The sequence below is a fragment of the Phoca vitulina genome, unplaced genomic scaffold, assembly GCF_004348235.1.
Source record: "Phoca vitulina isolate PV1807 unplaced genomic scaffold, GSC_HSeal_1.0 scaffold46, whole genome shotgun sequence".
Taxonomy (NCBI): Eukaryota; Metazoa; Chordata; class Mammalia; order Carnivora; family Phocidae; genus Phoca; species Phoca vitulina.
This window is the reverse complement of record NW_022589749.1, coordinates 5,343-33,164: the sequence shown is the minus strand read 5'-3', so window position 1 is coordinate 33,164 and position 27,822 is coordinate 5,343. Positions and strand designations below refer to the sequence as shown.

At 43.2% G+C, this 27,822-nt stretch overlaps 1 protein-coding gene and 1 pseudogene across 2 annotated transcripts; one reads left to right on the top strand and one right to left on the bottom strand.

Annotated features, from left to right (window-relative positions):
• Window positions 1-4: 4 nt before the first annotated feature.
• LOC116648982 (2'-5'-oligoadenylate synthase-like protein 2) lies at window positions 5-17,850 on the bottom strand. Of its 2 annotated transcripts, none has more exons than XM_032431396.1 (6): window positions 17,549-17,850; window positions 7,514-7,802; window positions 6,328-6,503; window positions 3,381-3,622; window positions 2,750-2,891; window positions 5-821 (listed from the first exon to the last, which is right to left on the bottom strand). In XM_032431396.1, exons 1-6 carry the CDS (start codon window positions 17,681-17,683, stop codon window positions 348-350), a joined length of 1,458 nt encoding a protein of 485 aa, XP_032287287.1. In that variant the 5' UTR covers window positions 17,684-17,850; the 3' UTR covers window positions 5-347. The 2 variants fall into 2 exon arrangements, with proteins under 2 accessions (XP_032287287.1, XP_032287286.1); XM_032431395.1 differs by lacking the exon at window positions 17,549-17,850 and adding an exon at window positions 15,475-15,862.
• Window positions 17,851-27,078: 9,228 nt separating this feature from the next.
• On the top strand, window positions 27,079-27,258 carry LOC116649111 (annotated as a pseudogene).
• Window positions 27,259-27,822: the final 564 nt, after the last annotated feature.

Sequence of the window (27,822 nt, the reverse complement as noted above, 5' to 3'; positions counted from 1 at the left end):
CCATGTTAATCATCATTAGTTTTTGATGTAGTGTTCCATGATTCATTGTGGGCTGGTTTTTTATTGAGAACTGACTGGGAAACTTATGACCTTGAGTTTCTTGTGCCGTCTTGGTTTGAGCATGGACTATTGATAACACCCTTAATGACTCACTTCTTTGAGGTTTGGTCATTTTCTATGATACTGGAGCCGCCAAAGAAAAATACTGCCGACCATCCCAGGCGAGATGGTCTGTTCCCTTATCTCTTGTTCACTCTGTCTTAGTGCTTCTGCCTGCCAGGAATAGTCTCAGAGCCTAGCCAGGGACCCCCTATCTCTCCCTGCCTATACCTTAACCCTTTCCTTACTCAGTTTCTCTTCACGAGTATGATGGTGTCACAGTCTTTGATCTGCAGGTCTGAGAGGCTGCGGTGATTCCATAGTATCCGATTCTGGAACTTTAGTACCTGATCCTCCACGTAAGGTCCTCCACCTTCCTCAATCTTTTCTTTCAAGTCACGGATGGAGTCCTCAGGGTGGATGGCATAAGGCTTGCTCTGACCACTAGAGTCCTTCACGAAGACCTGGATCTCAGGAGGGAAGGTCTCCAGCACCCGGACGCTCACCTTAGAGAAGATCCCATAATATGCTAATGTCTGCCGGCTGCTGAGCAGATGCCGCTCCCCTCCCGGCTCCTGGAAGGAGAGACGCTGTTGCCCACTGAAGCCCCACGTCCTCTTGATCTCGGCTTTCATCTTCCAGATGGGACTGTAGGGGTTCACTGAGAATATCCAGGCCTCCTCTCCTGCCTTTTTCACCGTCACCTGGACATCCCTTGCTGGCTGGAAGGATAAGGATGTCTCATGGTCATGGCTGTTGTCTCCAAAGCCTCCCCTTTCTGCCTAGTGACGATATAATCTATTGCCTACCAAGATACTTAAGGTAGGAAAAGGTGCTATCGATAATTATCTCAGCCAACAGGCATAAACTGGAACTGTCCCAGGCAGAGCAGAACATTTGGTCATCTTAGGCTTACCATTGGGTCACCTGACTCACCTGACTTGCCTTCTGACTCACCCTGATTAGAGTAACAACCGGCAACAGTTCTTGAAATAACCACTCCTCCTATGTGAAACTATTTTAATGAGTCCCAATCTGTCACATGGGGATAACATTAGCACATATTCCATAGGTACATCATAGGGCTGTTCTAGGTTAAATCATTCAACAGATGGAGTCACAGGGACATATGGTCAAGGATATTCATGTAATAGCCAAAGTCTGGAAGCAGCCTAAAAATCTTTCAGTGGGGCAGGGATCCTAAAAGAGAAGGTGCTTTCCTCCATTGGATCATGATACAGCTGTTAATCCAGGGTGACTCGATATCTAGGGCAGTCCACATGTGTGTCCCTTGTCCTGGCATAATGAGCATCACCCCATTTCATGCTCAAAAATATCCTGGTTTGGACTTTATGTTATATGGTCACGCCCTTTTAGGTCTATAGGTGTGGATATGGAATTGTCTTTCTGATAATTTAATTGAGTAACACAAATAGCCTAATCATTTAAGTAAATAAAAGTAAAAAGGCAAAAGAGTCAGACAGGAATGTGCTAGTGTGTGGGTGGCATATCTATACACGGAAGGAGATGCAGGACATTGATAAGTGGATGTTGGGGAGAAGGTGGTACCGTGAGCCTGGGGATCAGGATTGGAGGGCAACCTACTTTAGTTGTGTGTTCTTTCCAACAGTTTGATTTTTTATTCTTTGCTGAACATGTGTGTTACTTTTTCACAAAACAATAATATTAAAAAAGGTGATGGGGAGGGTTCTTAGCAAGAGTTGGAAGACTGTTCAGTGAATCTTGCCTCGTGGGAGCCTCCCGATCCGCTGGACATGCCCGTCAAAGGGCCAGGGCTGGGTGGTGGGTCCTTCCCATGCATGAGTCATCCACCTTGCTGAAGCTGCTGCAGATCTGCCTTTGAGGCAAGCCTCAGGATTTCCCTGTGGGCTATGAAATGTGGGACTGGCAACAAGATTTCTCAGGGAGTAGCAGGTTAGGGAAATGAGATCCCTCTGTTGCTGATAGCAACATCCTGGTCTTTGAACCCTGGATTCCTACATAGTGTTCAGACCCAGAACTCCCGTGGTCGTGTCGGGGAAAGCCGTGCACAGTGGGGTCGCACAAGTGACGTTGCTGTCTGCAGTGGAATCCAGTGCTCCTTACTGATCATTTCTGGAGCATCTATTAAATCTCTCTCTCTCTCACTTTTTAAATAAACCTTACTTTTAAATTTTTTTAGTAATCTCTACACCCAACACAGGACTCGAACCCACAACCCCGAGAGCAAGAGTCGCATGCTCTTTGACTGAGCCAGCTAGGTACCTCTTAAATCTCTTTTTTGGACAGCAAGAAGTTGAGCTTTCAACAACCCATAATAGGGAGAATGTTACCCCACAGGGTGTATGTATGTGATAAATTCTTTGATTACATCTCTCTAATGGTTACAGAGCAGGGCAGAAACTGACTGCCCATTTCACGGATGAAAGAACTGAGGCCCAGATTCTTAGAGCAGAAGGGGAAGACTTGCACACCTGGTTGGCTGGGACATCTCCATGGAGGGGGATGTTAACCTGTCCTGGGGTCTTAGAGGTGCTGTGGCCAGAAGTTGAGGGGATTCACCGGTGTGTGTGTGTGTGTGTGTGTGTGTGTGTGTGTGTGTGTAAGTAAGGTCAGCAGTGAGTTGACTGAGGGGTGGGGGTGATTGTACCTGTACATGCCAGCGCTGGCTGGGGTCTTCAGTCCAGCAGCAGGCCTGCCTCAGGCAGCGAACAGCCTCTCTGGCCACCAGGTCCCATCTCTTTTTACTTCCCAGGTTGTTGGTAGGATCAGCTGGGTCCAGGATAACTGGCCTGGGAGAAAGAAAGGGAGTGGATCTCCAACACACTTAGGACTCTGGTCTCTGTCATTCAAGTCTATGGGACTGTGCATGCCTCTGTGTAGGGAGGCCTTCCTGCAACCAAACCTCTTGGTTCATGATTAGAGGTGTAACCCAAGTTGGCCCAATCAGAGTGAATCTCGGGGATTCTGCTTAGAAGGCTAGGGCAAAGGTGCTCTCCCTGTTGTAGTGGAAGGGATGAGTGCAGATGAGAAGACTGGAACTGATGTATTCATGTTAGCCTGAATTCAAAGGCAAAACCCAGGGAAGGGCAGGGCTGAGCGATTTCACAGAATGGGACCCTGATGAATTAGCGAACATCTGGATCACACCATACCTGAAGCTTCATTTATCCTTGGACTTCTCAGTTACAAAAGCCAGTAAATTCCCCTTGTTTAAAAAACTGTATGAGTTGGGTTTTCTGTTCCTTGCTGCTGAAAATAATGCCACCCAACACACTCACCTGCATTCCTTCAACTGTTGTTTGAGATAGATTCTGACAGTCTCATTTTGGAAATCATAGTACTTGGTCCAATATATGCAGATGTTTTCATAATCTATGAGGAGTTCCATCACAGCTCTAAACCCTTCACCCAGGTTGAAGTTGTCGCTTTTGTCTGTACCCATTTCCCAGGCATAGATGGTCAGTAGCTCCAGAGCATATTTTGGGGGCAATGCTGTGTTTCGATATTTAGGTTTCAAGTACTGCGGGGTTGGCGGGAAAAGGGGGGAGAGAATAAATATGAGATGCTATCCTGGAAATTGAGAATTTCCAGGTTTCTCTGTTTCCAGATCCCAGTAATACTTTGTCAATTTAGGGAACGCCTAGCTGGCTCAATTGATAGAACATGGGACTCTTGACTTCAGGGTTGTGAGCTCAAGCCCCCTGTTAGGTGTAGCACTTGCTTAAAAATAAATAAATAAAAATCATAAAGAAAAGAACTACTTTGTCAACTCCATTTTACATCTGGATTATGCAGCATGTCCATGAAATTTGAAATGGGTCTAGCAGCTTGGTTTCTAGATGGATTACATCCTGCAGCCATCAAAATTTCAAATTGAAGCCTCTCATGGACCTTCTGGGCCTCATCAATCTATGTTTTTGAGTTGGAATGGGGGAGGCAATGCAATATAGTGAATATAGGATCTAATTAAAGAAAATAAAAACACACAGACACACTGAAAATATAACACAAAATCAGAATGAATGGAAAGATGGAGAAAGAGTAATGTGTGAAATTTTCAGTTCTCCAAAAATTAATTTAGAAATTTATTGCAATTACAGTTTGAATCCCACCAGTTTTTTAGTGGGAGAAAAATGATCTTAAGATTCAAATACAGTAATAAATGCTTAGGAAATCCAAGAAAATTGTGAGAAAGAAAAATAGAGAGGTTGGTATTTGTTTGCTCGGATATGTCTTATAAAGCAGTTGTCACAAAAACAGTATGTTTTTGGTGTCAGAATAAACAATAGCTAAGTGTAACAGAATGGCTAGCCCAGAACTAGTTCCCAGTAGATACAAAAACTTAATAAAGACTGACAAGGGTGATGCAAGATGGGAAAAAAATGCATAATCCAACAAATGATACTGGCACAATTTGTCCACCATCTAGAAGAAAATAAGCGTGATCCTACTGTTGCACCAAATACCAAAATAGTTTCCAAATGGAGTGAAAGGATATATGAAACATAGTAGAAAAAAATTAAAAGACCACCTACACACTGTGAGCAAGATAGAAAACCCACAACCTAGAAAAGTCAGACCTATTTGTGTGTGTGTGTTTTTAAGTAATCTCTACACCCAATGTGGGGTTTGAACACATGACCCCAAGATCAAGTCTCACACTCCTTCAACTGAGCCAGCCATCTGCCCCTCTTTGTGTATTTTATTTTATTTAAAGATTTATTTATTCATTTTAGACAGACAGAGAGAGAGAGATCGAGTGAGCATGGGGAGGGGCAGAGGAAGAGGGAGAGAGAGAATCCTCCAGCAGACTCCCCACTGAGCACGGAGCCTGACTGGGGGCTGGATCCCAGGACCCAAGACCCATGACCTGAGCTGAAGTCAGGAGGCTGCCCCTCAACTGACTAAGTTACCACCCCTTAGTGTATTTTAAACATTAGAAATAATTATATTGTCAGAGATACTATAATTAAGGTCCATAGAGGAGTGATCTATTGGTGAAAACATTTGCAACACATGAGAAATAATAGTAAATATCTACATAATTTACAAAAAGGCCTCAAAACTGGTAAGAAGACAAAAGACCCAATGGAAAAAGATGCAAAATACGTTAACAGGTTAACTCCCCAAAGTTCAACTCCAGAGGTCTCATTTTGGAAATCATAGTACTTGCATAGTACTTTACGTTTTTGCAAAGGGTGGACTACAGGGTGGGCAAAGGGTGGGCATGAGCGGTGTGAACAAAAAAAGAGGAATGAAAGCATAGTCTCCAAAAATGTTTTTGGTGTCATTTCAGGCGTTTCATGTGAATTTTACCTTCTTTTTTATACTTTTTTTTTTATTATTTGAATTTTTCACGAGCCCAATGTAATATTCAAATAACCAGAAAAAGTGATTATTACGAAAATTATTATTATTATGAAATAAATTATTATTCTAAAAACTAGCCTTGTTGATTAAGAGCACACAGCTGGGCACCTTTGTGTTCAAATCTCAGCCCAACTTTAGCCCTTGAGCCTCAGTTTTCTCATCCCCGAAAGGGGGCTAATGTATAATACCTACATTACAGAGCTGTTGGAAAGGGGGAGAAAAAATATGCAGAGCACTCAGTATAGATCATGGAAGACAATTAATGCTCAATAAACAGTAGCTTTCTTCTCATTGCTGTTATATGAAATGCCTGAGGTCTGAAGTCTGTGGAAAATCACACTGGTGGGTCGCCTGAGGTGGCTCAGTCCCTTACGCATCTGACTCGATCTTGGCTCAGGTCATGATCTCAGGGTTGTGAGATGGAGCCCTGCCTTGGACTCCTCACTCAGCTGGGTGTCTGCTTAAGATTCTCCCCGCCACCCACCCACCGCCCCAAGCAGGCACTTTCTCTCTCTATATATATAAAAAAGGAGGGGCGCCTGGGTGGCTCAGTTGGTTAAGCGTCTGCCTCCGGCTCAGGTCATGATCCCGGGGTCCTGGGATCTAGCCCTGCATCGGGCTCCCTGCTCAGCGGGGAGTCTGCTTCTCCCTTTGCCCCTCACACCGCTCAGGCTCTCTCTGTCCCTCTCTCTCTCTCAAATAAATAAATAAAATCTTAAAACAAAATGTTAGCAGGCGCCCGCCCTCTTTCTTGTCCCTGCACCTCCCAGCCCGGCAGCTCCCAGCCCCGCAGCCCGCCGGCCCCGCAGCCTGCAGCCGGCCCCGCTCCCCCCAGCCCGGCTCCCAGCCCCGCACCTGCAGATACCAGTGCTTCACCAGCCGCAGGAGGTCCTTTAGCTTAACAGGTCGACTTTTCACAAAGTGCCTCTGCAACTCTGTGAAGCTTGGCGAGAACTCTCCAGGCGTGCCACCACTGGTTATTAAGTCTTCATAGATTTCCGGTGAGGGTTTAGAGTCCGGGCAAAAATGTCCTGGGAGAGAAAAGGACCTGGTTCAAGAAAATCCACCCTCTGAGGAGAGGAAGTTGGGAAAAAACTGGTAGGTGTAGAGGGCTCATAAATTATCTCGGGCAGTCCTCACTACTGCATTCTTTTTCCCATTTTATATCAAAACAGGTGGAAGTTTATGGGGTTTGGTAGCCTCCTCAAAAGTCACAGAGATTTTAAATAACTGGCATTGGCCAAAGACGTACCATGTGTCAGGCACTGGGCGAAGCTCATGGAATCCTTAGAACAGCTCCATGAAGTAGGTAAAATTACGTGGAACCATAAGGAGTGCCATTTTTGTGGATCAAACCTGGTCAAATATTGTCAATTTCCTATGGTTCAACCTGATATTATCCCATTTAACAGGTTGGTACATTGAGTCTTAGAGGTGTTAGATACCTTACCCAAGAACACAGTAAGTCTTTTTTTTTTTTTTTTTAAAGATTTTATTTATTTGACAGAGAGAGACAGCGAGAGAGGGAACACAAGCAGGGGCAGAGGGAGATGGAGAAGCAGGCTTCCCACTGAGCAGGGAGCCGGATGTGGGGCTCGATCCCAGAACCCTGGGATCATGACCTGAGGGGAAGGCAGACGCCTAACACCTGAGCCACCCAGGTGCCCCCATGGTAAGTCTTAAAGCCAAAATTAAAAGACATTAAGGGCCCTGTTTTTAAAATGACTCCAATCTAATGCTAACCCCAAAGATCTTGAAGTGCTTGCTTGCTCTGGTGTTTCCCAGAGGGTCAGAGAAGAGTCTCCTCCTTGGGCTGGGTGGGAATCCAGAAGTCCCCTATCTCCCCAACATGGGACATGGCAGCACATGAGTTTATGGAAGGACTTAACTTCAAGATACAGCTCTAGTTGCAGCCCTCCAGAGAAAAAAAGCAAACTACTCTTTCTCCCCTGGTTTCCACTTTCCTAAACCTCCCCCAAGGCCAGGTTGGTGAAGGGCCCCTGACTAGTTTCTCTGGTCCCAAACCCATCATTGTCTTTACTCAGAGCATCATAGGCCGGGAGCACATCCACTCCAATGGCTTCACTGTTCCTCCTGGGCTGGACCTGGAAGGACAGGGAGCGGGGGACCCTGCTCGTCTCTCTCCGTGGGACCATGGTGATGCTGTAGGCCAGGTTCCTGCTGTACTGAGTCAGTCTCTTCTCGATGAAGCTGATGATCAATCCGCGGTGCTCTGCCTGGTCTTGGAAGCTGGGGAAACAGCTCAAGAACAAGACCAAGTCCACATCGGAGCTGTAGTTCAACGTTGTTCCCTTCCCAGAGGAGCCACCCTGTGAAGGAAATTAATGTTGAAGCTTCACCTCCCTTGGAGCCTGAAGCTTTGAGGTCGGGGTGAAGCCAGAGGCACCCATATTAGGCTGTTTATGTAGGTGCCAAAAGGAGCCCTTGGTCTCCTCCATACGTGGTGGACTTTGCTGACCTCATCTTTTCATTGATTTAGACAAAATAAGTACATGATTAACTATTCAAAGGATATAAATGAAATGTAAAACTCCACTGCACCTGAGGCCTTAAGCTCCTTCTGCAGAGGCACCCATAGTTACCAGCTTGTTATAGATCATTCCAGAGACGTTTGATGCCTAAACCCATGGTGTCCAATATGGTAGCCAAGAGCTACATGTGGCTATTTACATTTGAATGAGATGAAATTTATAAATTCAGTTTCTCAGCCATACTAGCTTCAGTTCAAGTGCTCAACAGCCACCCACAGAGAGTGATGGGCAGCGCATGTGTAGAACATTTCCATCACTAGGAAATTTCTATTGGACAGCTCTGGCCTAGACAGACATACTTTTACATATATATTTTGTATATACATCTTGTGTGTGTATGCACAAATATATTTTTTGGACATTGTGTGTGTGTTCCTGTGTGTATATGCAAGGATGCTGGAAACATACTGCCTCGGTAGCATACGTGTTCATAGAATGAGGCCCAGCCGTAGCCTTGAAAGGTGCATCATAAATCTTTCCTCCTGGATAAGAAACAAGCAAGAAAAGGAATTTAGATGTCATGGATAAGCATCCAAATTCATGGACAAGGTGATGATGGAGTTCCCCCATTAGAGGGGGACTGAGGATGATGGAAAGTCCTGCCTGCCCTTAGTTCATTTGCAAATGATCTTCCTTTTGCCTGGTCCTTTCCCCTACTTAGTGCTGATGCCCTTGCAGAGAATCAACTAGAAAACTACATGTTCCTAATATTTGGTCAAAAGAAATCTCAACAAGAACAGCAGAAATTATTCCCTCTTTATCCAAAGTGTAGAAAGGCAGACACTGTCCTGGGGAATGCTAGTTTTAAAGACTCCCACATTTCAGTGGTTGTTGCTAATGCCTGCAAAGCACCTTCAACCTCTAAATCCCCGCAGTTCTGAGGGGCTGTCTCTGCTCCTTGTCTGGATAAGTAACACTGAAATGAACATGTCCTCTGAGGAAGGATACCTGGGGGTCTCCTTTAGGAGGCAGGGAAGGGGGCTGGCCCTTCTCCCCTCTCCCATATACAATAAGTTGTTTTTTATTTTGAAATAATTATAGATTTACAGGAAGATAGTTTAGAGAGGTCTGCTGGGCTCTTCATCCAGTTTCCTCCCAGGGGTCACATCTTATGCAAATATAGCCAGGAAATCAACACTGATACAATGTATGGAGTTCTAAGACATTTTATCATATGTGTAGATTCCTATAGTCACCACTGAAATCAATATATAGAACTATTCCATTCTATTTTCTCCTTCAACTCCTTTAGAGTCCCACCCACCTCCCTCCCCAGACCATCCCCAAACCCTAGAAACCACTAATCTGTTTTCCATTTCCATAATCCTGTCATTTCGAGATTGAAACAAATGCAATCATACTGTATGTGACTTATAATTTTTATTTATTTTTATTTAAATTCAATTAACATATAATGTATTATTGGTTTCAGAGGTAGAGGTTAGTGATTTATCAGTCTTATATAATACCCAGTGCTCATTACATCATGTGCCCTCCTTAATGTCCATCACCCAGTTACCCTATCCCCCTACCCCTCCCCTCCAGCAACCCTCAGTTTGTTTCCTGAGATTAAGAGTCTCTTATGGTTTGTCTCCCTCTCTGATTTCATCTTGTTTCATTTTTTCCTCTCTTCCCTTATGATCCTGTTTTGTTTCTTAAATTTCACATATCAGCGAGATCATATGATAATTATCTTTCTCTGATTGACTTATTTTGCTTAGCATAACACCCTCTAGTTTCATCCACGTTGTTGCAAATGGCAAGATTTCTTTCTTTCTTTTTTTCTTTTTTTGCTGGCTGAGTAGTATGCCATTGTATATATATACACCACAACTTCTTTATCCTTTCATCTGTTGATGGACATCTGGGCTCTTTCCATAGTTTGGCTAATGTGGACATTGCTGCTATAACCATTGGGGTGCAGGTGCCCCTTCGGATCACTACATTTGTATCTTTGGGGTAAATACCCAGTAGTGCAATTGCTGGGTTGTAGGGTAGCTCTATTTTCAACCTTTTGAGGAACCTCCATATTGTTTTCCAGAGTGGATGCACCAGCTTGCATTCCCACCAACAGTGTAGGAGGGTTCCCCTTTCTCTGAATCCTTGCCAACATCTGTCATTTCCTGAGTGGTTAATTTTAGCCATTCTGACTGGTGTGAGGTGGTATCTAGCCTTGTATCTCCCTGATGCTGAGTGATGGTGAGCATTTTTTTCATGTGTCTGTTGGCCATTTGTATGTCTTCTTTGGAGAAATGTCTATTCATGACTTCTGGCCATTTCTTGATTGGATTATTGTTCTTTGGGTGTTGAGTTTGATAGGTTCTTTATAGATCTTGGATACTAGCCCTTTATCTGTTCAGGTTTTCTATTTCTTCCTGTTTCAGTTTTGGTAGTTTATACGTCTCTAGGAATGCATCCATTTCTTCCAGATTTCCTAATTTGTTGGCATATAGTTACTCATAGTATGTTCTTATAATTGTTTGTATTTCTTCAGTGTTGGTTGTGATCTCTTTTGTTCATGATTTTATTTATTTGAGTCCTTTCTCTTTTCTTTTTGATAAGTCTGTCCAGGGGTTTATCAATCTTATTAATCCTTTCAAAGAATCAGCTCCTAGTTTCGTTGATCTGTTCTACTGTTCTTTTGGTTCCTATTTCATTGATTTCTGCTCTGGTCTTTATTATTTCTCTTCTCCTGCTAGGTTTAGGCTTTATTTGCTGTTCTTTCTCCAGCTCCTTTAGGTGTAAGGTTAGGTTGTGTATTTGGGAACTTTCTTTTTTCTTGAGAAAGGCTTGTATTGCTATATACTTTCCTTAGGACCGCCTTTGCTGCATCCCAAAGGTTTTGAACAGTTGTGTTTTCATTTTCATTTGTTTCCATGAATTTTTTAAATTATTTAATTTCCTGGTTGACCCATTCATTCTTTAGTAGGATGCTCCTTAGCCTCCATGTATTTGAGTTCTTTCCAAATTTCTTCTTGTGATTGAGTTCCAGTTTCAAAGCATTGTGGTCAAAAATATGCAGGGAATGATCCCAATCGTTTGGTACCAGTTGAGACCTGATTTGTGACCCAGTATGTGATCTTTTTGGAGAATGTTCCATGTGCACTTGAGAAGAGTGTGTATTCTGTTGCTTTAGGATAGAATGTTCTGAATGTATGTGTGAAGTTCATCTGGTCCAGTGTGTCATTCAAAGCCCTTGTTTCCTTGTTGATCTTCTGCTTAGATGATCTATCCATTGCAGTGAGTGGGGTGTTAAAGTTCCCTACTATTATTGTATTATCAATGCATTTCTTTAATTTTGTTAATTGGTTTACACACTTGGCTTTTCCCAGGTTAAGGGCAGAAATATTTACAATTGTTAGATCTTCTTGTTGGATAGATCCTTTAATTATGTTATAGAGTCCTTCCTCATCTCTTATTACAGTCTTTGGTTTAAAATCTAACTTGTCTGATATAAGGATTGCCACCCCAGCTTTCTTTTGATGTCCATTAGTATGATAAATTGTTTTCCACCTCCTCACTTTAAATCTGGAGGTGTCTTTGGGTCTAAAATGAGTCTCTTGGGGCACCTGGGTGGCTCAGTCGGTTAAGCGTCTGCCTTCGGCTCAGGTCTTGATCCTAGGGTCCTGGGATCGAGCCCTATGTTGGGCTTCCTGCTCTGTGGGGAGCCTGCTTCTCCCTCTCCCTCTGCCTGCCACTCCCCCTGCTTGTGCTCTCTCTCTCTCTCTGTCAAATAAATAAATAAAACCTTAAAAAAAACCAAAATGAATCTCTTGCAGACAGCCTATCGATGGGTCTTACTTTTTTATCTAATCTGATACCCTGTGTTTTTGATTGGGACATTTAGCTCATTTACATTCAGGGTAACTATTGAAAGATATGAATTTAGTGCCATTGTATTACCTGTAAAGTCACTGTTTCTGTATATTGTCTGTTCCTTTCTGGTTTATGCTACTTTTGGGCTCTCTCTTCACTTAAAGAATCCCTTTTAAGATTTCTTGGAGGGCTGGTTTGGTGATCACAAATTCTTTTAGTTTCTGTTTGTCTGGGAAGCTTTTTATCTCTCCTTCCATTCTGAATGACATCCTAGCTGGAAAAAGTATTCTTGGCTGCATATTTTTCTCATTTAGCACCCTGAATATATCATGCCAGTCCTTTCTGGCCTGCCAGGTCTCTATGGATAGGTCTGCTGCCAGTCTAATGTTTTTACCCCTGTAGGTTACGGACCTCTTGTCCTGAGATGCTTTCAGGATTTTCTCTTTGTCTCTGAGATTTGCAAGTTTCACTATTATATGTTAGGGTGTTGACATATTTTTATTGATTTTAAGGGGGGTTCTCTGTGCCTCCTGGACATGGATGCCTATTTCCTTCCCCAGATTAGGGAAGTTCTCTGATATAATTTGCTCCAATACACCTTCTGCCCCTCTCTCTCTTTCTTCTTCTTCTGGGATCCCAATTATTCTAGTATTGTTTCACTTTATGGTGTCTCTTATCTCTCGAATTCTCCCCTCATGATGCAGTAGTTGTTTATCTCTCTTTTTTTCAGCTTCTTTATTCTCCATTATTTGGTCTTCTGTATCACTAATTCTCTCTTCTGCCTCATTTATTCTAGCAGTTAGGGCCTCCACTTTTTTTTTTTTTTTTAGATTTTTATTTATTTATTTGAGAGAGAGATAGACAGAGATAGTGAGAAGAGAGCATGAGCAGGGAGGAGAGAGAGAAGCAAGCTCCCACTGAGCGGGGAGCCCGATGTGGGACTTGATCCCAGGACCCTGGGATCATGACCTGAGCCGAGGCAGACGCTTAACCAACTGAGCCACCCAGGTGTCCCAGGGCCTCCACTTTTGATTGCACCTCATTAATAACCTTTTTTATTTTGACTTGATTAAATTTTAGTTCTCTTATTTTTCCAGAAAGGTATTCTGTAATGTCTTCTATGCTTTTTTCAAGCCCAACTAGTATCTTTATAATCATTATTCTGAATTCTAGTTCCAACATCTTTTGTCCATACTGATTCCGTCCCTGGCAGTCAGTACTGCCTCTGGTTCTCTTTTTTGAGATGAGTTTTTCCATCTTGTCATTCTGACCAGAGAAGAAGAGATGAACAAGAGAACCAAATACTAAAATGGCAACAACAACCCCAGAGAAATATACACTAAACAAATTAGAAGAGTCCCGAAACCGGAAAAAAAAAAAAAGAGAGAGAGAGAGAGAAAATATTATCAGACAGGTGAATGGAATAGAGCAATACACTGGATAATGTGTGTATTTTGGTCTGTTTGTTAGAAAACTAGATCCCAAAATTGTAAAGAAAGAAAAATATATACGTACAAAAATAAAATTAAATACAATGAAAGAACAGAATGTAACTGTAAAAATGAAAATAAAAAGACACAGAGAAAAAAGAAAACAAACAAAAAAAGAAGGAATATAAACAGACAGGTGGACAGAACAGAACAATACACTATATCCTGAGTGTATTTTGGTCAGTTTGTTAGAAGAAACTACATCTCAAAATTGTAAAGAAATAAAAACTTGTGTGTGTGTGTGTGTGTGTGTGTGTATAGATAGATAGATAGATAGATAGATAGATAATTAAATACATTGAAAGGATAGAATGTAACTGTAAAGATTAAAATTAAAAAAGACTTTTAACAAAAGAAAACAGAAACAAAAAAGAAGCAAAAAAAAAAGAGAGAGAGAGAGAATATGATCAGACAGGTTAAGAGAACAGAACCCTACCCTAGATTCTGGGTGTATTTTGGTCTGTTAGAAGAAACTGCATCCCTAAATTGTAAAGAAAGAAAAACTTGTATGTATATATACAAAAATAAAATTAAAAACAATGAAAAGATAGAATGTAACTATAAAAACGAAAATTAAAAAAGATTTTATTTTTTTATTTTTTATTTTTTTAAGATTTTATTTATTTATTTGAGAGAGAGAGAGAGAATGAGAGAGAGCACATGAGAGGGGTTATGGTCAGAGGGAGAAGCAGACTCCCTGCCGAACAGGGAGCCCGATGCGGGACTCGATCCAGGGACTCCAGGATCATGACCTGAGCCGAAGGCGGTTGCTTAACCAACTGAGCCACCCAGGTGCCCTTAAAAAAGATTTTAAAAAGAGTTGGTAAAATAAGAAATTGGTTGAAAAAGGAAAGAGAAAAAAAATTAAAGTCAAAAGACTAAAGAATCACTGGGAAAAGCCATGAATTCTATGGCTGTATTCCCCTAGTGCTGGAGTTTTGCAGTTCTCTTTGAACGGTAAACTTGGTAAACTTGGTCTTGGCCAGATGTTCTTGCTGATCTTCTGGGGGAGAATAAAGCTCCTGGAGAGGTAGTGTCCCCTAGAGGTTTGCCGTTTTGTTGTTCCAATCCAGGGTTTTTTTATAAACTCTTTTGCAGAACTATCTTGAGCATCCTGAATGTGGGCCCCCTGTGGATTGGCTACTAAGCTGTGCCAATCAGGGCTTTGATCATGCACCTGTCTACCTATCAGGTTATTGTTACCATGTTGGAGACCAACTGTCTCAACTTGTGATAGTGACCAATGTTTTGTGGTTAATTGTTTTGTTTCAGGGTATTTTGTTACAGAGGCTGCTAGACAGGATGCTATTGTGGTCTTGTCTAAGCTGTAAAACAGGATGCTAGCACGGTTTTGTCTTAGTTGTCCTGGCTCCCTGTTTTCTTGTTGGGGACCCTGGCCCTGACTACCTAAGTGTCCAATTAGCTCCTAACAATACCACCCCCAGGTAAGGCTTGATTTACTTAAGAAATTAGATATATGAAAATTAAGGGAAGCCTCACAAAAAGGAGTCTGAGGCCAGAGGGGGAGGCCATAGGGGGAGCGGTACCAACGCCAATTATAGGAATTGTCAATTACAGACCCCAACAGAATTGTAAACAGGAAAGAAACATCAATTACAGGCCCCAACAAGAGCCTTTAGAGCAAGAGCTAGAGAGCACGAGAGAGAGAGCATGATCGGAGGGAGGGGCAGAGAGGTAGGGAGAGGGAGGACTCCATGCTGAGAGTAGAGCCCCAGTGGGGCTCTATCTCCCCACCTCCTGACCCTGAGATCGTGACCTGAGCGGAAACCAAGAGTCCCATACTTAACCAACTGAGCCACCCAGGCACCCCTACAGGTTTTCTTAAACAAGAAACAAACACATAAATTTTATAAGAGACCTGTTATTCATATTCCACCTGTCACCCTGGCAATCAGCTGGATCCCCAATGATCATCATCATCCTGATCAGCATCATCCTTCAGATTTGTAGGATAATTTACAGTTTAAAAGCACTTTCCCCCAGTTTATCTCATCTATTCCTTACAACAGATCTGGATTAAAGAGGGGGAGTCCAGAGATGAAATGAACTCTCCCCCAAGGTCACATGGTCCCCAAGCAACAAGGCTAGGATTCAAACTCAATCTTAAGTCCCCAGGTGCTCACCTTCACCACCTTCAGCACCCTGACTTCCTGGTCTAGAACCAGCTCATCTTGGAAGCACTGTTCCCGGAAGAAACGCTCAATTCTCTGCCAGGCATCCTTCACTTCCTCCTTCCAGTTCCCCTCCGGCTGAAGGTTCTGCTCCAGGAAGGCAGACAACATATCTGCCGGGGTGTCATACAGAGTCTGAAAGAGTGCCATCTCTATCAGCCCAGGCGGCCCCTCGGGATAAATTCTCCCGGCTTCCGCCTTGCCCTGTAAGGAGGGCTAGCCTTTCTCCAGAGGCTGAAGGGCTGGGGAGCACCTTCTATCCCTCCTCAGGCCCACAAGCCTGTTCCTTCCGATTCCTTCCTGCTCACGTCTTTTGGAAACCAAAAGTGAATTTGTTGAACTGTAGTTTTCTTTCCCTTTAAGGCTGTTGGGAAAAAGGGCTGAGTGTGGAGCCAAGCGCCCTCTGCAGATCACTCACAGACTCTCAGTGTGAGCATTTCCTCCCGGGGCCTGGAGCTTGCCTCCCTACCCCCATGCCCCCTTTCCTGCTGCTTGGAGGGGAGACCCCCAACCCCTACAGGAGCTGGATTGTGTCCACCCCTGGGGGTAAGGAGGTGCTGATGCCTGGGCGAGAAGGTGGGGGGCTTGGGCTGAGCTGGAGAAGTCCTGGAGCCACCCAGAATGAACTGAGCTCTTTCTTTTCTAAGAGCAAGGGGAAACACACCCTTGATTTGCTGCTTTGTTCCTTAGATCCAGGTGAAGTTCCCCTTATCCCCAGGATGTCCAAAAAATAGCAGAGATCGGTGTTAGGAATTCAAAGCTGCCCTCATCCCAACTCCCTCAACAAAATGCCAGAAAGATTTTTCTTCTCTTTTTTTTGTTAATGGCAAAAATAAGATTTTGCCACTCATTGAAATCATAGGTATGGAGCACATTTGGGGAACCCATGACTATGGGGAGGAGAGTGGGTTTTGGAAACACGGACATGTAAGGTGTGCGGAGGGGGCAGGAGCAGCCAGCTGATGGCTGGCTGCACACGCCAATCCAGGTTTTGTGGGAGGGATAAAATCAGAAGATGCACATCAAGTGCCAAGTCCAGAGTCCGCAACATAGGGGCTGATGTGGGGCGCCCGGGTGGCTCAGTCGGTTAAGCGCCTGCCTTCGGCTCAGGTCATGATCCCAAGTCCTGGGATTGAGTCCCGGGTCAGGCTCCCTGCTCGGTGGAGAGTGTGCTTCTCCTGATCCCTCTACCCCTACCCCCCCTGCTTGTGCTCTCTTTTGTGCTCTCTCTCTCAAATTAATAAAATCTTTACAACAGAAACAAAAACAAAACATAGGGTCTGATGTGTCAAGGATACTGTGGGTTTCTTTATGGTTTTGTTTGTTTGCTTTGCCATTCTTATTCCATCTCGTTCAAGGCAAGTATTTTTTCATTCGTACAAATTTTAATTAAAAAAAAAGGCATCTCATCTGTATCAGGATCAATCATTTACTGCCTTTCCAGCCTCCTATTTTCGAGAAAGAAGCAATGTAATGCAGTGAAAATCAAGATTTATAAACGTGGGGTTGATTTTACTATTCTCCGAATTTTGTCCTCTTCTATTACTCACTCTGCCTACTCAGATTATTGTAAGGGCTTCCAGTCCAGTCTTTATATTACTACTGGTTTTATTATTTAATACTTCCAAAGGACTAATTCACTGAGTTTCCAGGTTCCAGGGTGGTTGAGAGAATTTCAGGTGATGATGCATATCTAAAGCACTCAGCATAGTCCCTGGCATATATAAGCAATACATTAATGTTAGTAATCATTTGATTCAGAAGAGTAAGCCAACTTGGCACCCAGTTCAGTCTCAAAGCACTTTTATTTACCCTACTTTTCCCCCAAACCACTTAGAACCCACTGCTACCAATGCCCATGTTTAATTAATTAGAGATAAGAAACATAACAATAGCGAACAGTGTTAGCTCATCCCCCGATGCCTGGTACTGCGCTAAGCGCTTCAGCTTCTTTAATACTTTTAAATAAAGCTAGTGACAGTCTCTGCAGAAAAGGGTGCAGGGTTCCCGCTGGGGCACAGCGTACCTTCTGCAACATCGGCCTCCCCTCCGGAAGGCCAGAGGGGGCGCTAGAGGAGCGGGTCAGCATCCCTCCTGGAGGCTGGCGGGCGCTGGTTGGACGCCTTGCGGAGGGTGCGCACATTTGGATACAGGTTTTCATTTCTCTCTGTCTCTCTCTTTTTTTCTTCCGTTTTCATTTCTCTTGAGCGTCTATTGGGAGTGGGATTGCTGGGTCACACGGTAACACTGTTTCACTATTTGACCACCTCCCGGCCGGACCATTTACTTGAGGATCGCGCTGCAGTGGATGAGGGCTCCGATGGCTCCCAGTCCTCGCCAAAGCTTGTCGTCATCATCGGTCTTTTCGATTATAAGTCACCCCCTAGTGGTTGTGAAGGGATATCTCCTTGTGGTTCTCATTTGTCTTTTCCTTAGGGCTAACCGCCTTGAACATCTTTTCATGAGCTTGATGTCTATTTCTGTATCTTCTTTGAGGAAACTGTTCAGTTCATTTGCCCATTTAGAAAAATTGGGTTTTGCAAACTGAGGGTTGCTGGAGGGGAAGGGGGGTGGGAGGAATGGGGTGGCTGGGTGATGGACATTGGGGAGGGTATGTGCTATGGTGAGCACTGTGAATTATGTTAAGACTGATGAATCACAGACCTGTACCTCTGAAACAAATAATACATTATATGTTAAAAAAAAAAAAAAGAAGAAGAAGATAGTAGGAAGGGAAAAATGAAGGGGGGCGGAAATCGGAGGGGGAGACGAACCATGAGAGACTATGGACTCTGAGAAACAAACAGGGTTTTAGAGGGGAGGGGGTGGGGGGATGGGTTAGCCCGGTGATGGGTATTAAGGAGGGCACGTACTGCATGGAGCACTGGGTGTTATGCACAAACAATGAATCATGGAACACTACATCAAAAACTAATGAAGTAATGTATGGTGACTAACATAATAAAATAAAATTTAAAAAAATTGGGTTTTGTTTGTTTTACAACGATGATTTTTATACAGAGCTCCTCCCACTTCCTTTCTTTCTCTTCTTCAATCCTCTTACCCATTCTTGTACATTGCATGTTTTATCATTCTGGGTCTGAACTTGAAACGTCTTTCTTATTATAGGTCACTTTGTTATCATAATCCTTTACAAGCTTGGATTGTGATTTTTTTTTAATCGAAGTCTTTTTATAATTGAGTGGTAGTAGTTCTTTATATATACATTCTAGGTACAGGTTTCTTACCAGATACATGATTTTCAAATTTTTCTCTATATTGTAGGTTGTTTTTTTCACTTTTCATTTTTTTTTAAAGATTTTATTTATTTGACAGAGAGAGACAGTGAGAGAGGGAACACAAGCAGGGGGAGTGGGAGAAGGAGAAGCAGGCTTCCCGCAGAGCAAGGAGCCTGATGCGGGGCTTGATCCCAGGACCCTGGGATCATGACCTGAGGGGAAAGCAGAAGATTAACAACTGAGCCACCCAGGCGCCCCTCTTTTTCACTTTTTAAATCATGTCCTTTGAATCACAAAAGTTTTTAATTTTGCTAATGTCTTATTTACGCACAATGGAGTCTTGCTAGTTAAAAATTATTTAGACCTTAAGTCACATTCTCATCAATATTTTGGTTCTATAAATTAAAAGCCAACTTTGAAAGGGTTAGGGAAAGATTTAAATTAGTTCTAGATCAGAAAAAGTACATCAGGGGGCACCTGGCTGGCTCAGTCAGTAGAGCATGAGACTCTTGATCTTAGGGTTGAGTTTGAGCCCCACGTTGGATGTAGAGATTACTTGGAAATGAAATCTTAAAAAAAAAAGTTCATTACAGACAAGTCATTCTCCTTTTGAAATCCTCTGGTGGTTTCCCACCTCCTGTCTGTGGTTAAACTACGGGCTTCTTCATGTGGTTGTGGATCAAGGTGTCTTTGATTTCAGCCTACCTCATCTCTCACTACTCTTCCTATGTTTTCATCTCTGTTGCCACTCCCCCAAATTTCCCAGCCTTCAGATCTTCTTGTGATGAGCTTACTACTCCATGCCTCACTCCCCCAGTCCAATACTGTCTGCTACAGGGAGTTGGACCTGAACTTGAGCTTACTGTCCAAAAGGCGCCTTCCATAGAAGGCAGAATGTGAGAGAGAAGTTCCTATGGAAGGCAGACCAATATTCCCTTGCTCACAGCTTGGTCTCGAGTGCCTATTGGGTTATTTGCTGAATGAAAGATTATTGAAGTTAATTGGAAAGATCTTGAGGTCAGTGGGTTTCTCTGATGATTATTTACCTCTTTGTTGCCTGTGTTAAAGTAACATGAAGTACAGGGGTGATTCCCCATCTGTCTTTCTGGTACCCAAGTCCAGCTCTTGCCAAAAAATTGCTCAAATGTAAAATTGAGTGTTTGAAACATTTTCCCGAAGGCAGAACCTTCTCATCCAGGTTCTTTCCCCCTAATGAACAGTGATGACTGGTATAGAGCCTTCTCAGTAGGACAGATGGCCAGGGAACATTTTTAGTTTGGTATGATTTAGCCACACCAAAGGCAGCAGGCCAGTCCTGATGGTACTGAGTCGGTCAGTCCTGGGACCACCCCTGTGTACACCTGATGACAGGTGTAAACTGGGTTTTCAGGGCACACACCTTCTTGCCTTTCATCCTTTGGTTCATGCTCTCTTGTTTCTCTCAGAGCATCTGAATATTCCTTAGTTATTTTTTTCTTATGTTCATTTTTTTCTTGTTTTCATGGTACATCTTTTTCTCATCCCTGAATTTTTTTAAAGATTTATTTGAGAGAGAGTGAAAGAGCCCACAAGCAGGGGGGAGGGGCAGAGGGAGAGGGAGAAGCAGACTCCCCACTCCCCGCTGAGCAGGGAGTCTGATGATGGATGATGTTGATGTGGGGCTCAATCCCAGAACCCCTGAGAGATCATGACCTGAGCTGAAGGCAGCCACTTAACTGATTGAGCCACCTAGGCACCCCTCATCCTTGAATTTTTTTTTTAATAGACTCTTTTTTTTAAAGATTTTTATTTATCTGACAGAGAAAGACACAGCGAGAGAGGGAACACAAGCAGGGGGAGTGGGAGAGGGAGAAGCAGGCTCCCTGCCGAGCAGGGAGCCCGATGTGGGTTTCGATCCCAGGACCCCGGGATCATGACCTGAGCTGAAGGCAGACGCCTAACGACTGAGCCACCCAGGCGCCCCTTAATAGACTATTTTTAAGAGCAGTTTAGGCTTGTAGAAAAATTGTTAAATAAACAGACTTCCCATTTACCTTATCTTCCTCATTCCCCAGACACAGTTACACCTATAATATCTTTCATTTGTGTGGCACATTTATTATAATTGATGAATTGATATTGATACATTATTATTACCTAAAGTCCATAGTTTACATTAGGGTTCACTCAATATGCTGTATGGTCTATGGGTTTTGAGGAATTCATGGTGACATGTATCCACATTATAGTGTCAGACTGGATGGTCTCTCTGCCTTAAAAATCCCCTGCACTCCACCTGCTCATCCCTTCCTCCCTCCCCCTAAACCCCTGGCAACCACTGATCCTTTTACTGTCTCCATAAGTTTGCCTTTTCCAGGATGTCCCATAGGTGGAATCATACAGTATGTAGCCTATTCAGACTGGCTTCTCTCACTTAGCGATATGCATTTAAGGTTCCCCCATGTCTTTTCATGGCGTCATATCTTCCTGAATAATATTCCATTGTATGGGTGTAGCAGGGTTTGTCCATTCACCAATTAAAGGACATCTTCGTTGCTTCCAAGTTTGGGCAATTGTGACTAAAGCTGCTGTAAACATTCCTGCACAGGTTTGGTGTGGACATGAGTTTTCAGTTCACTTGGATAAATACAAAGGAGCACGACTGCGGAATCATACGGTAAGAGTATGTTTAAATTTGGTAACAAACTGCCATACTGTCTTCCAGAGTGTACCATTTTGTATTCCCAGCAGGATATGATGTTGAGCCTCTTTTCATATGCTTTTTTTTTTTTAAAGATTTTATTTATTTATTTGTCAGAGAGAGGGAGCGCGAGTACAAGCGGGGTGCGGCAGGCAGAGGGAGAAGGAGAAGCAGGCTCCCTGCTGAGCAAGGAGCCCGATGCGGGGCTCGATCCCGGGACCCTGGGATCATGACCTGAGCCGAAGGCAGACGCTTAACCGACTGAGCCACCCAGGCGTCCCATATGCTTATTATTAAAAAAAATATTTTATTTGAGATAGAAAGAGCACAAGCCAGGAGGAGGGTCAGAAGGAGAGGGAGAAGCAGACTCCCCACTGAGCAGGGAACCCAACGCGGGCTTGATTCCAGGACCCTGAGATCATGACCCGAGCTGAAGGCAGATGCTTAACCATCTGAACCACCCAGACGCCCCTTCCTATGCTTATTTGCCATCTGTATATTTTCTTTGGGGGTTATCTTCTGGTCTATCTTCTTCTGGCTTTATTAAAATATAATTGACGGGCGACTGGGTAGCTCAGTCGGTTAAGCGGCTGCCTTTGGCTCGGGTCATGATCCCAGGGTCCTGGGATCGAGCCCCCGCATCGGGCTCCCTGCTTGGCGGAGAGCCTGCTTCTCTCCCTCTCCCTCTGTCTGCCACTCTGCCTACTTGTGCTCTCTATCTCTGTTAAATAAATAAATAAAAATCTTTAAAAAATAAAAAATATATATATAATTGACATATAACAGTGCATAAGTTTAAGGTGTACAAAGCGACGATTTGATATACATATTTGCTGTGCGGTGATTACCATAGTAAGGTTAGTTAACAAATCCATAGTAAAGTTAGATAACACATCCATAGTCAGGTTAGTTAACACATCCATCATCTCACAGTTACCTTTTCTTACATGTGGGGAGAACTTTTAAGATCTACTCTCTTAGCAGCTTTCAAGTGTACAATACAGTAGACCCTGAACAACGTGGGGGCAAGTGTACAATACAGTAGACCCTGAACAACGTGGGGGGTGGGGCATGACACCTGCACATTTGAAAATCTGCGTATAACTTTTTTTTTTTTTTAAGATTTTATTTATTTGACAGAGACACAGCAAGAGAGGGAACACAAGCAGGGGGAGTGGGAGAGGGAGAAGCAGGCTTCCCACAGAGCAGGGAGCTCGATGCGGGTCTTGATCCCAGGACCCTGGGATCATGACCTGAGCCAAAGTCAGATGCTTAACCAGCTGAGCCAACCAGGCACCCCCAATATTCCTTTTTATATATCACATTTTCCTTACTTGTTCCTGGATCCTCACTCACTGTAGATTCCAGATGAGGGACCACATCTGTCTCACTGCTGGGTCCCCAGTCCCAACACTGTCACAGCCATAAACAGATGTTCTCAAGAAAGATTCTTGGACGCCTGGGTGGCTCAGTCGGTTAAGCACCTGCCTTCGGCTCAGGTCATGGTCCCGGGGTCCTGGGATCGAGCCCCGCCTCGGGCTCCCTGCTCCACAGGAAGCCTGCTTCTCCTTCTCCTCCCAGCTCCTGCTCTCTCTTGCTGTCTCTGTGTCTCTCAACTAAATAAATAAAATCTTAAAAAAAAAATTCTAAAAAGAAGAAAGATTCTTTATTTTTGTTTTCTTTCAAAGAAACTGTCTTGAAATAATTTTAAAATTGCAGAAAAGTTGCAGGGGTGGCACAGGGAGCTCCTATAGACCCCCTTCCTAGGTTCTCCTATTGTTACCACCTCACATGACCATGGGACACTTGTCACAACAAAGAAAACAATGTTGTTTTAGTTCCATGAGCTAAACTCCAGACTTGATTTTGACAATTTCCTCTTTATTGTCCTTTCCCAGTGCGGGACACACAACCTTAGGACACCACGCTGCATTTAGTTGTCACATTTACCCAATGTCTTCTGGTCTGAGACAGTTTCTCATTCTTTTTTTTTTTTTTAAGATTTTATTTATTTATTTGAGAGAGAGAGAGAATGAGAGACAGAGAGCACGAGAGGGAAGAGGGTCAGAGGGAGAAGCAGACCCCCGCTGAGCAGGGAGCCCGATGTGGGACTCGATCCCGGGACTCCAGGATCTTGACCTGAGCCGAAGGCAGTTGCTTAACCAACTGAGCCACCCAGGCGCCCTCATTCTTTTTTTTTTTAAGATTTTATTTATTTATTTGACAGAGACACAGCGAGAGAGAGAACACAAGCAGGGGGAGTGGGAGAGGGAGAAGCAGGCCCCCCGCGGAGCAGGGAGCGCGATGCAGGAGTCGATCCCAGGACCCCGGGATCATGACCTGAGCTGAAGGCAGACGCTTAACGACTGAGTCACCCAGGCGCCTCTTGTTTCTCCTTCTTGTTTTTCATGACCTTGACAGTTTTGAAGGGTACTTACTGGCTAGCTGTTTTGTAGAATTAACCTCAGTTTGGGTTTGTCTGATGTTCTTCTCATGAGTAGGCTGGGGGTATGGAATTTTGGAAAGAATACCACAGAGGTGAAGTGCTTCTGTGCCTTCTCACCTCTTCATAGCTGGTGAGATTCACATGACGTTACTGCGGACTTCTGTCACTCAGTTTAAGGTTCTGGGTGTCATTCTGCTGCCCTAAGTCACCGTTTCCCTCTGTTAGTTGGAAGCATGTTCTAAATCCAGCCCACCCTTGAGGTAGGGGATGGGGAGGATTCAACTTCACCTCCTGAACTGGGGTGTCTATTATCTGGATTTCTTTTAAAGGAAAATTTGCTTCTTCTCCCCCATTTGTGTGTTTGTTCATTTATTTATATCAATATAAACTCATGTACATTTATTTCATACTTTGGTTATAATGCCATGTTATTAAGAAATCTTTTTGAGGGGCGCCTGGGTGGCTCAGTTGGTGAAGCATCTGCCTCTGGCTCAGGTCATGATCCCAGGGTCCTGGGATCGAGTCCCACATCGGGCTGGCTGTTCAGCGGGGAGCCTGCTTCTCTCTCTCCTCTGCCTGCCGCTCCCCCTGCTTGTGCTCTCTCTTTCTGTCAAAGAAATCTTTAAAAAAATATTTTTGAATGACAAAAAATTTATGAAAATAAGCATCTCAGGAATACTTGAGGTTGGTACCATTATTAGGCCCACTTTACAGGTGAGGAAACTGAGTCCTAATATCAAGATGGCAGAGGCAAGATTTGAATCTGTCTGGGTCAAGCAAAAATTGCCTTAGCTCGCTTGCAGGAATTGCTCTCTGCTGGATAACAAACAAGCACTTTCCTCTCTCCAGACTTCAGAGGATCCAGAAGCATTCAGGCCTCCCCTTCCCAATGATCTTCTTTCCTAACCCTTACCCCAATTTTGCTCTATTAATTCATTTGTACTTTTATAAAGCCTCTCTCACCAGAATGCAGAACAAAAATCACATCTACCATTTTTGTGCACCAGTTATTTCTATCTTATAAGTTCCCTCCCTGTCTTAACCTCCTGGCATCCATTGTTTTATACTCTCTTAGTTCATGTGGGCACAGGACTTTACAGTTTATAAAGTGCTTTCCCACATCATCTGATCCTTGTGATGACCTTGTGAGGTAAGCATTACAACCAATGTGTTTCCCATTCTGTATGTGAGATGGATGAGGTCAATGAGCCTGAGAAGCTTGCCCAGGACCTATTGCTGTGAAGTGACAGACCCTGTAAGGCAGAAGGAAAAACATGTAGAGTGACTCAAAGGACACGAACAGCATGGACATTTGGGCCAGTGCCCACTGTTCATTATAGAGTATTAGTGTGTAACACGTTGGCGCCTATTCATATTTTCTATTCCTTTTGATTCATCCTTGGTAGGTTTTATGCTTCTAGAAATTTATCTATTTCTTCTAGGTTATCCAATTTGGTGACATATAATTGTTTATAGTAGTACTTTCTTTTTTTAAGATTTTATTTATTTGAGAGAGAATGAGAGAGAGAGAGCATGAGAGGGGGGAGGGTCTGAGGGAGAAGCAGACTCCCCACTGAGCAGGGAGTCTGATGCGGAACTTGATCCGGGGATCCTGGGATCATGACCTGAGCCGAAGGCAGACGCTTAACCGACTGAGCCACCCAGACGCCCTATAGGAGTAGTTTCTGACCGCGTGCATTTCTGTAGTGTCAGAAGCTAAAGGTTTGCCAGTTTTGTCTTATCTTTTAAAAATATATATACATTTTAAAGATTTATTTGTTTTTAGAGAGAGAGAGTGAGCATAAGCGGGAGGGGCAGAGGGAGGAGGGAGGATCTCAAGCAGACTCTACGCTGAGCTTAGAGCCTGGCACAGAGCCTGACGCAGGGCTTGATCTCACCACCCTGAGATCACAACCTGAGCTGAAACCAAGAGTCGGATGCTTAACCAACTGCATCACCCAGATGCCTATACATACATTTTTTGTTTGTTTGTTTATGTATGTAATCTCTACGCCCAACATGGGGCTCGAACTCATGACCCCAAGATCAATAGTCACATGCTCTATTGACTGAGCCAGCCAGGTGCCCCTGCTTTATCTTTTTGAAAAACCAGTTCTTAGTTTCATTGATCTTTTTTATTGTTCTTCTGGTCTCGATTTCTTTTATTTCCATTCTGATCTTTGTTCTTCCCTTTCTTCTGCTAACTTTGGGCTTGGTGCCCTTGAGATAATAGAGTTAGGTTGTTTGAAATCTATTTTCTTCTTTGTTTTAGGTTTTAATTTATTTATTCATTTTATTTTATTTTTTATTTTATTTATTTTTTTTTTTAAAGATTTTATTTATTCATTTGAGACACAGAGATACAGAGAGAGAGAGAAAGCATGAGCAGGGAGAGAGGCAGAGGGAGAGGGAGAAGCAGGCTCCTCGCTGAGCCAGGAGCCCGATGTGGGGCTCGATCCCAGGACCCTGGGACCATGACCTGAGCCGAAGGCAGACATTTAACCATCTGAGCCACCCAGGCGTCCCTATTTATTCATTTTAAATAATCTCTACATCCAATGCAGGGCTCAAACTCATGACCCCGGGATCAAGAGCCTCATGCTCTTCCAACTGAGCCAGCTGGGTGCCCCTTGCTTTCTTCTTTGACCCATTGGTTTTTCAGGAGTGTGTTGTTTAAGTTCTACACATTTGAAGATTTCCTCTGCTTTCTCTTCTTGCTGGTTTCTAATTTTGTATCATTGTGGTCAGAAGGATACCTGGTATGATTTTGGTCTTCTTAATTTTGTGAAGACTTATTTTGTATCTTATCCCATAGTCTACCCCGGATAATGTTCTGTGTCCACTTGGGACAAATGTGTATTCTGCTTTTGTTGGGATGGAATATTCTATAAATGGCTATTAGGTCCACATAGTCTGAAGTATGGTTCAAGTCCAATTTTTCCTTGTTGATTTTCTGTCTGGATGATCTATCCTTTGCTGAAAGTGGGGGTATTGAGGTCCCCTACTATTATTTTGTGTCTATTTCTCCCTTCAGATCTGTTAATATTTGCTTAATATATTTAGGTGCTCTGATGTTGGATGTGTGTATAGTTAGAGCTGTTATATCTTCTTGATAAATTGACCCTTATTCATTGTATAATGTCTGTCTTTGTCTCTTGTTAACATTTTTTGGCTTCAAGTTTATTTTGTTTATTGCTTCTCAGCCTTTCGGCCATGAGCAAGTGTAATATCTGTTCTCATCAGTTTAAGGTCCATTTTGTCTGGTAAATGTATAGCACTCCCCACTGTTTTTGGTTTCCACGTGCATGGGATATCTTTTTCCATCCCTTCATTTAAGACTGTGTCTGTCCTTAAAGCGGAGGTGAGTCTCTTGTCCGGCAGCGTATGGTTGCATCTTGTTTCTTAAATCCATCCATCCACCCTGTGCCTTTGGAGCAGTGAATTCAATCCAGGTTGAAAATGAAAGGATGGAAAAATATATTCTGTGCAAATAATAAGAGCAGGAGTGGCTATGCTAAAATCACACCAAATAGACTTTAAATCAAAAATAGATCAAAGACTTACACATAAGAGCTAAACTATATAAATCTCCAAAGAAAAACTTAAATTTTCATGTGGATAAAAATCTTCATGGTCTTGGATTTGGCTGTGAATTCTTGCATATGGTGCCCAAAGCCACAAGCCACAAAAGGAAAAATAATAGGACTTTATCAAAATTAAAATCTTTCATGCTTCAAAGAACACCATCAAGAAAGGTCTAATACAGGCTGCAGAATGGAAGAAAATATTTGCAAATCATGTATCTGATAAGGCTTATTATCCAGAATATATAAAGAACACTGGCAACTCAACAATAAAATGTCAAATAACCAAATTTTTTAAACGAACGAAAGATTTGGATGTTGCTCCAAACAGGAGCGATTATCGATAAGCAC

Excerpts from the sequence above, each read along its gene's own strand:
- LOC116648982 (XM_032431395.1), bottom strand. The coding sequence starts at position 15,672 with ATGGCACTCTTTCAGACTCTGTATGACACCCCGGCAGATATGTTGTCT. Across the intron at positions 3,623-6,327 it reads TGAAGCACTGGTATCTGCAG|TACTTGAAACCTAAATATCG; the intron begins GTGCGGGGCTGG and ends CCAACCCCGCAG. Across the intron at positions 2,892-3,380 it reads CAACAGTTGAAGGAATGCAG|GCCAGTTATCCTGGACCCAG; the intron begins GTGAGTGTGTTG and ends TCTTTCTCCCAG.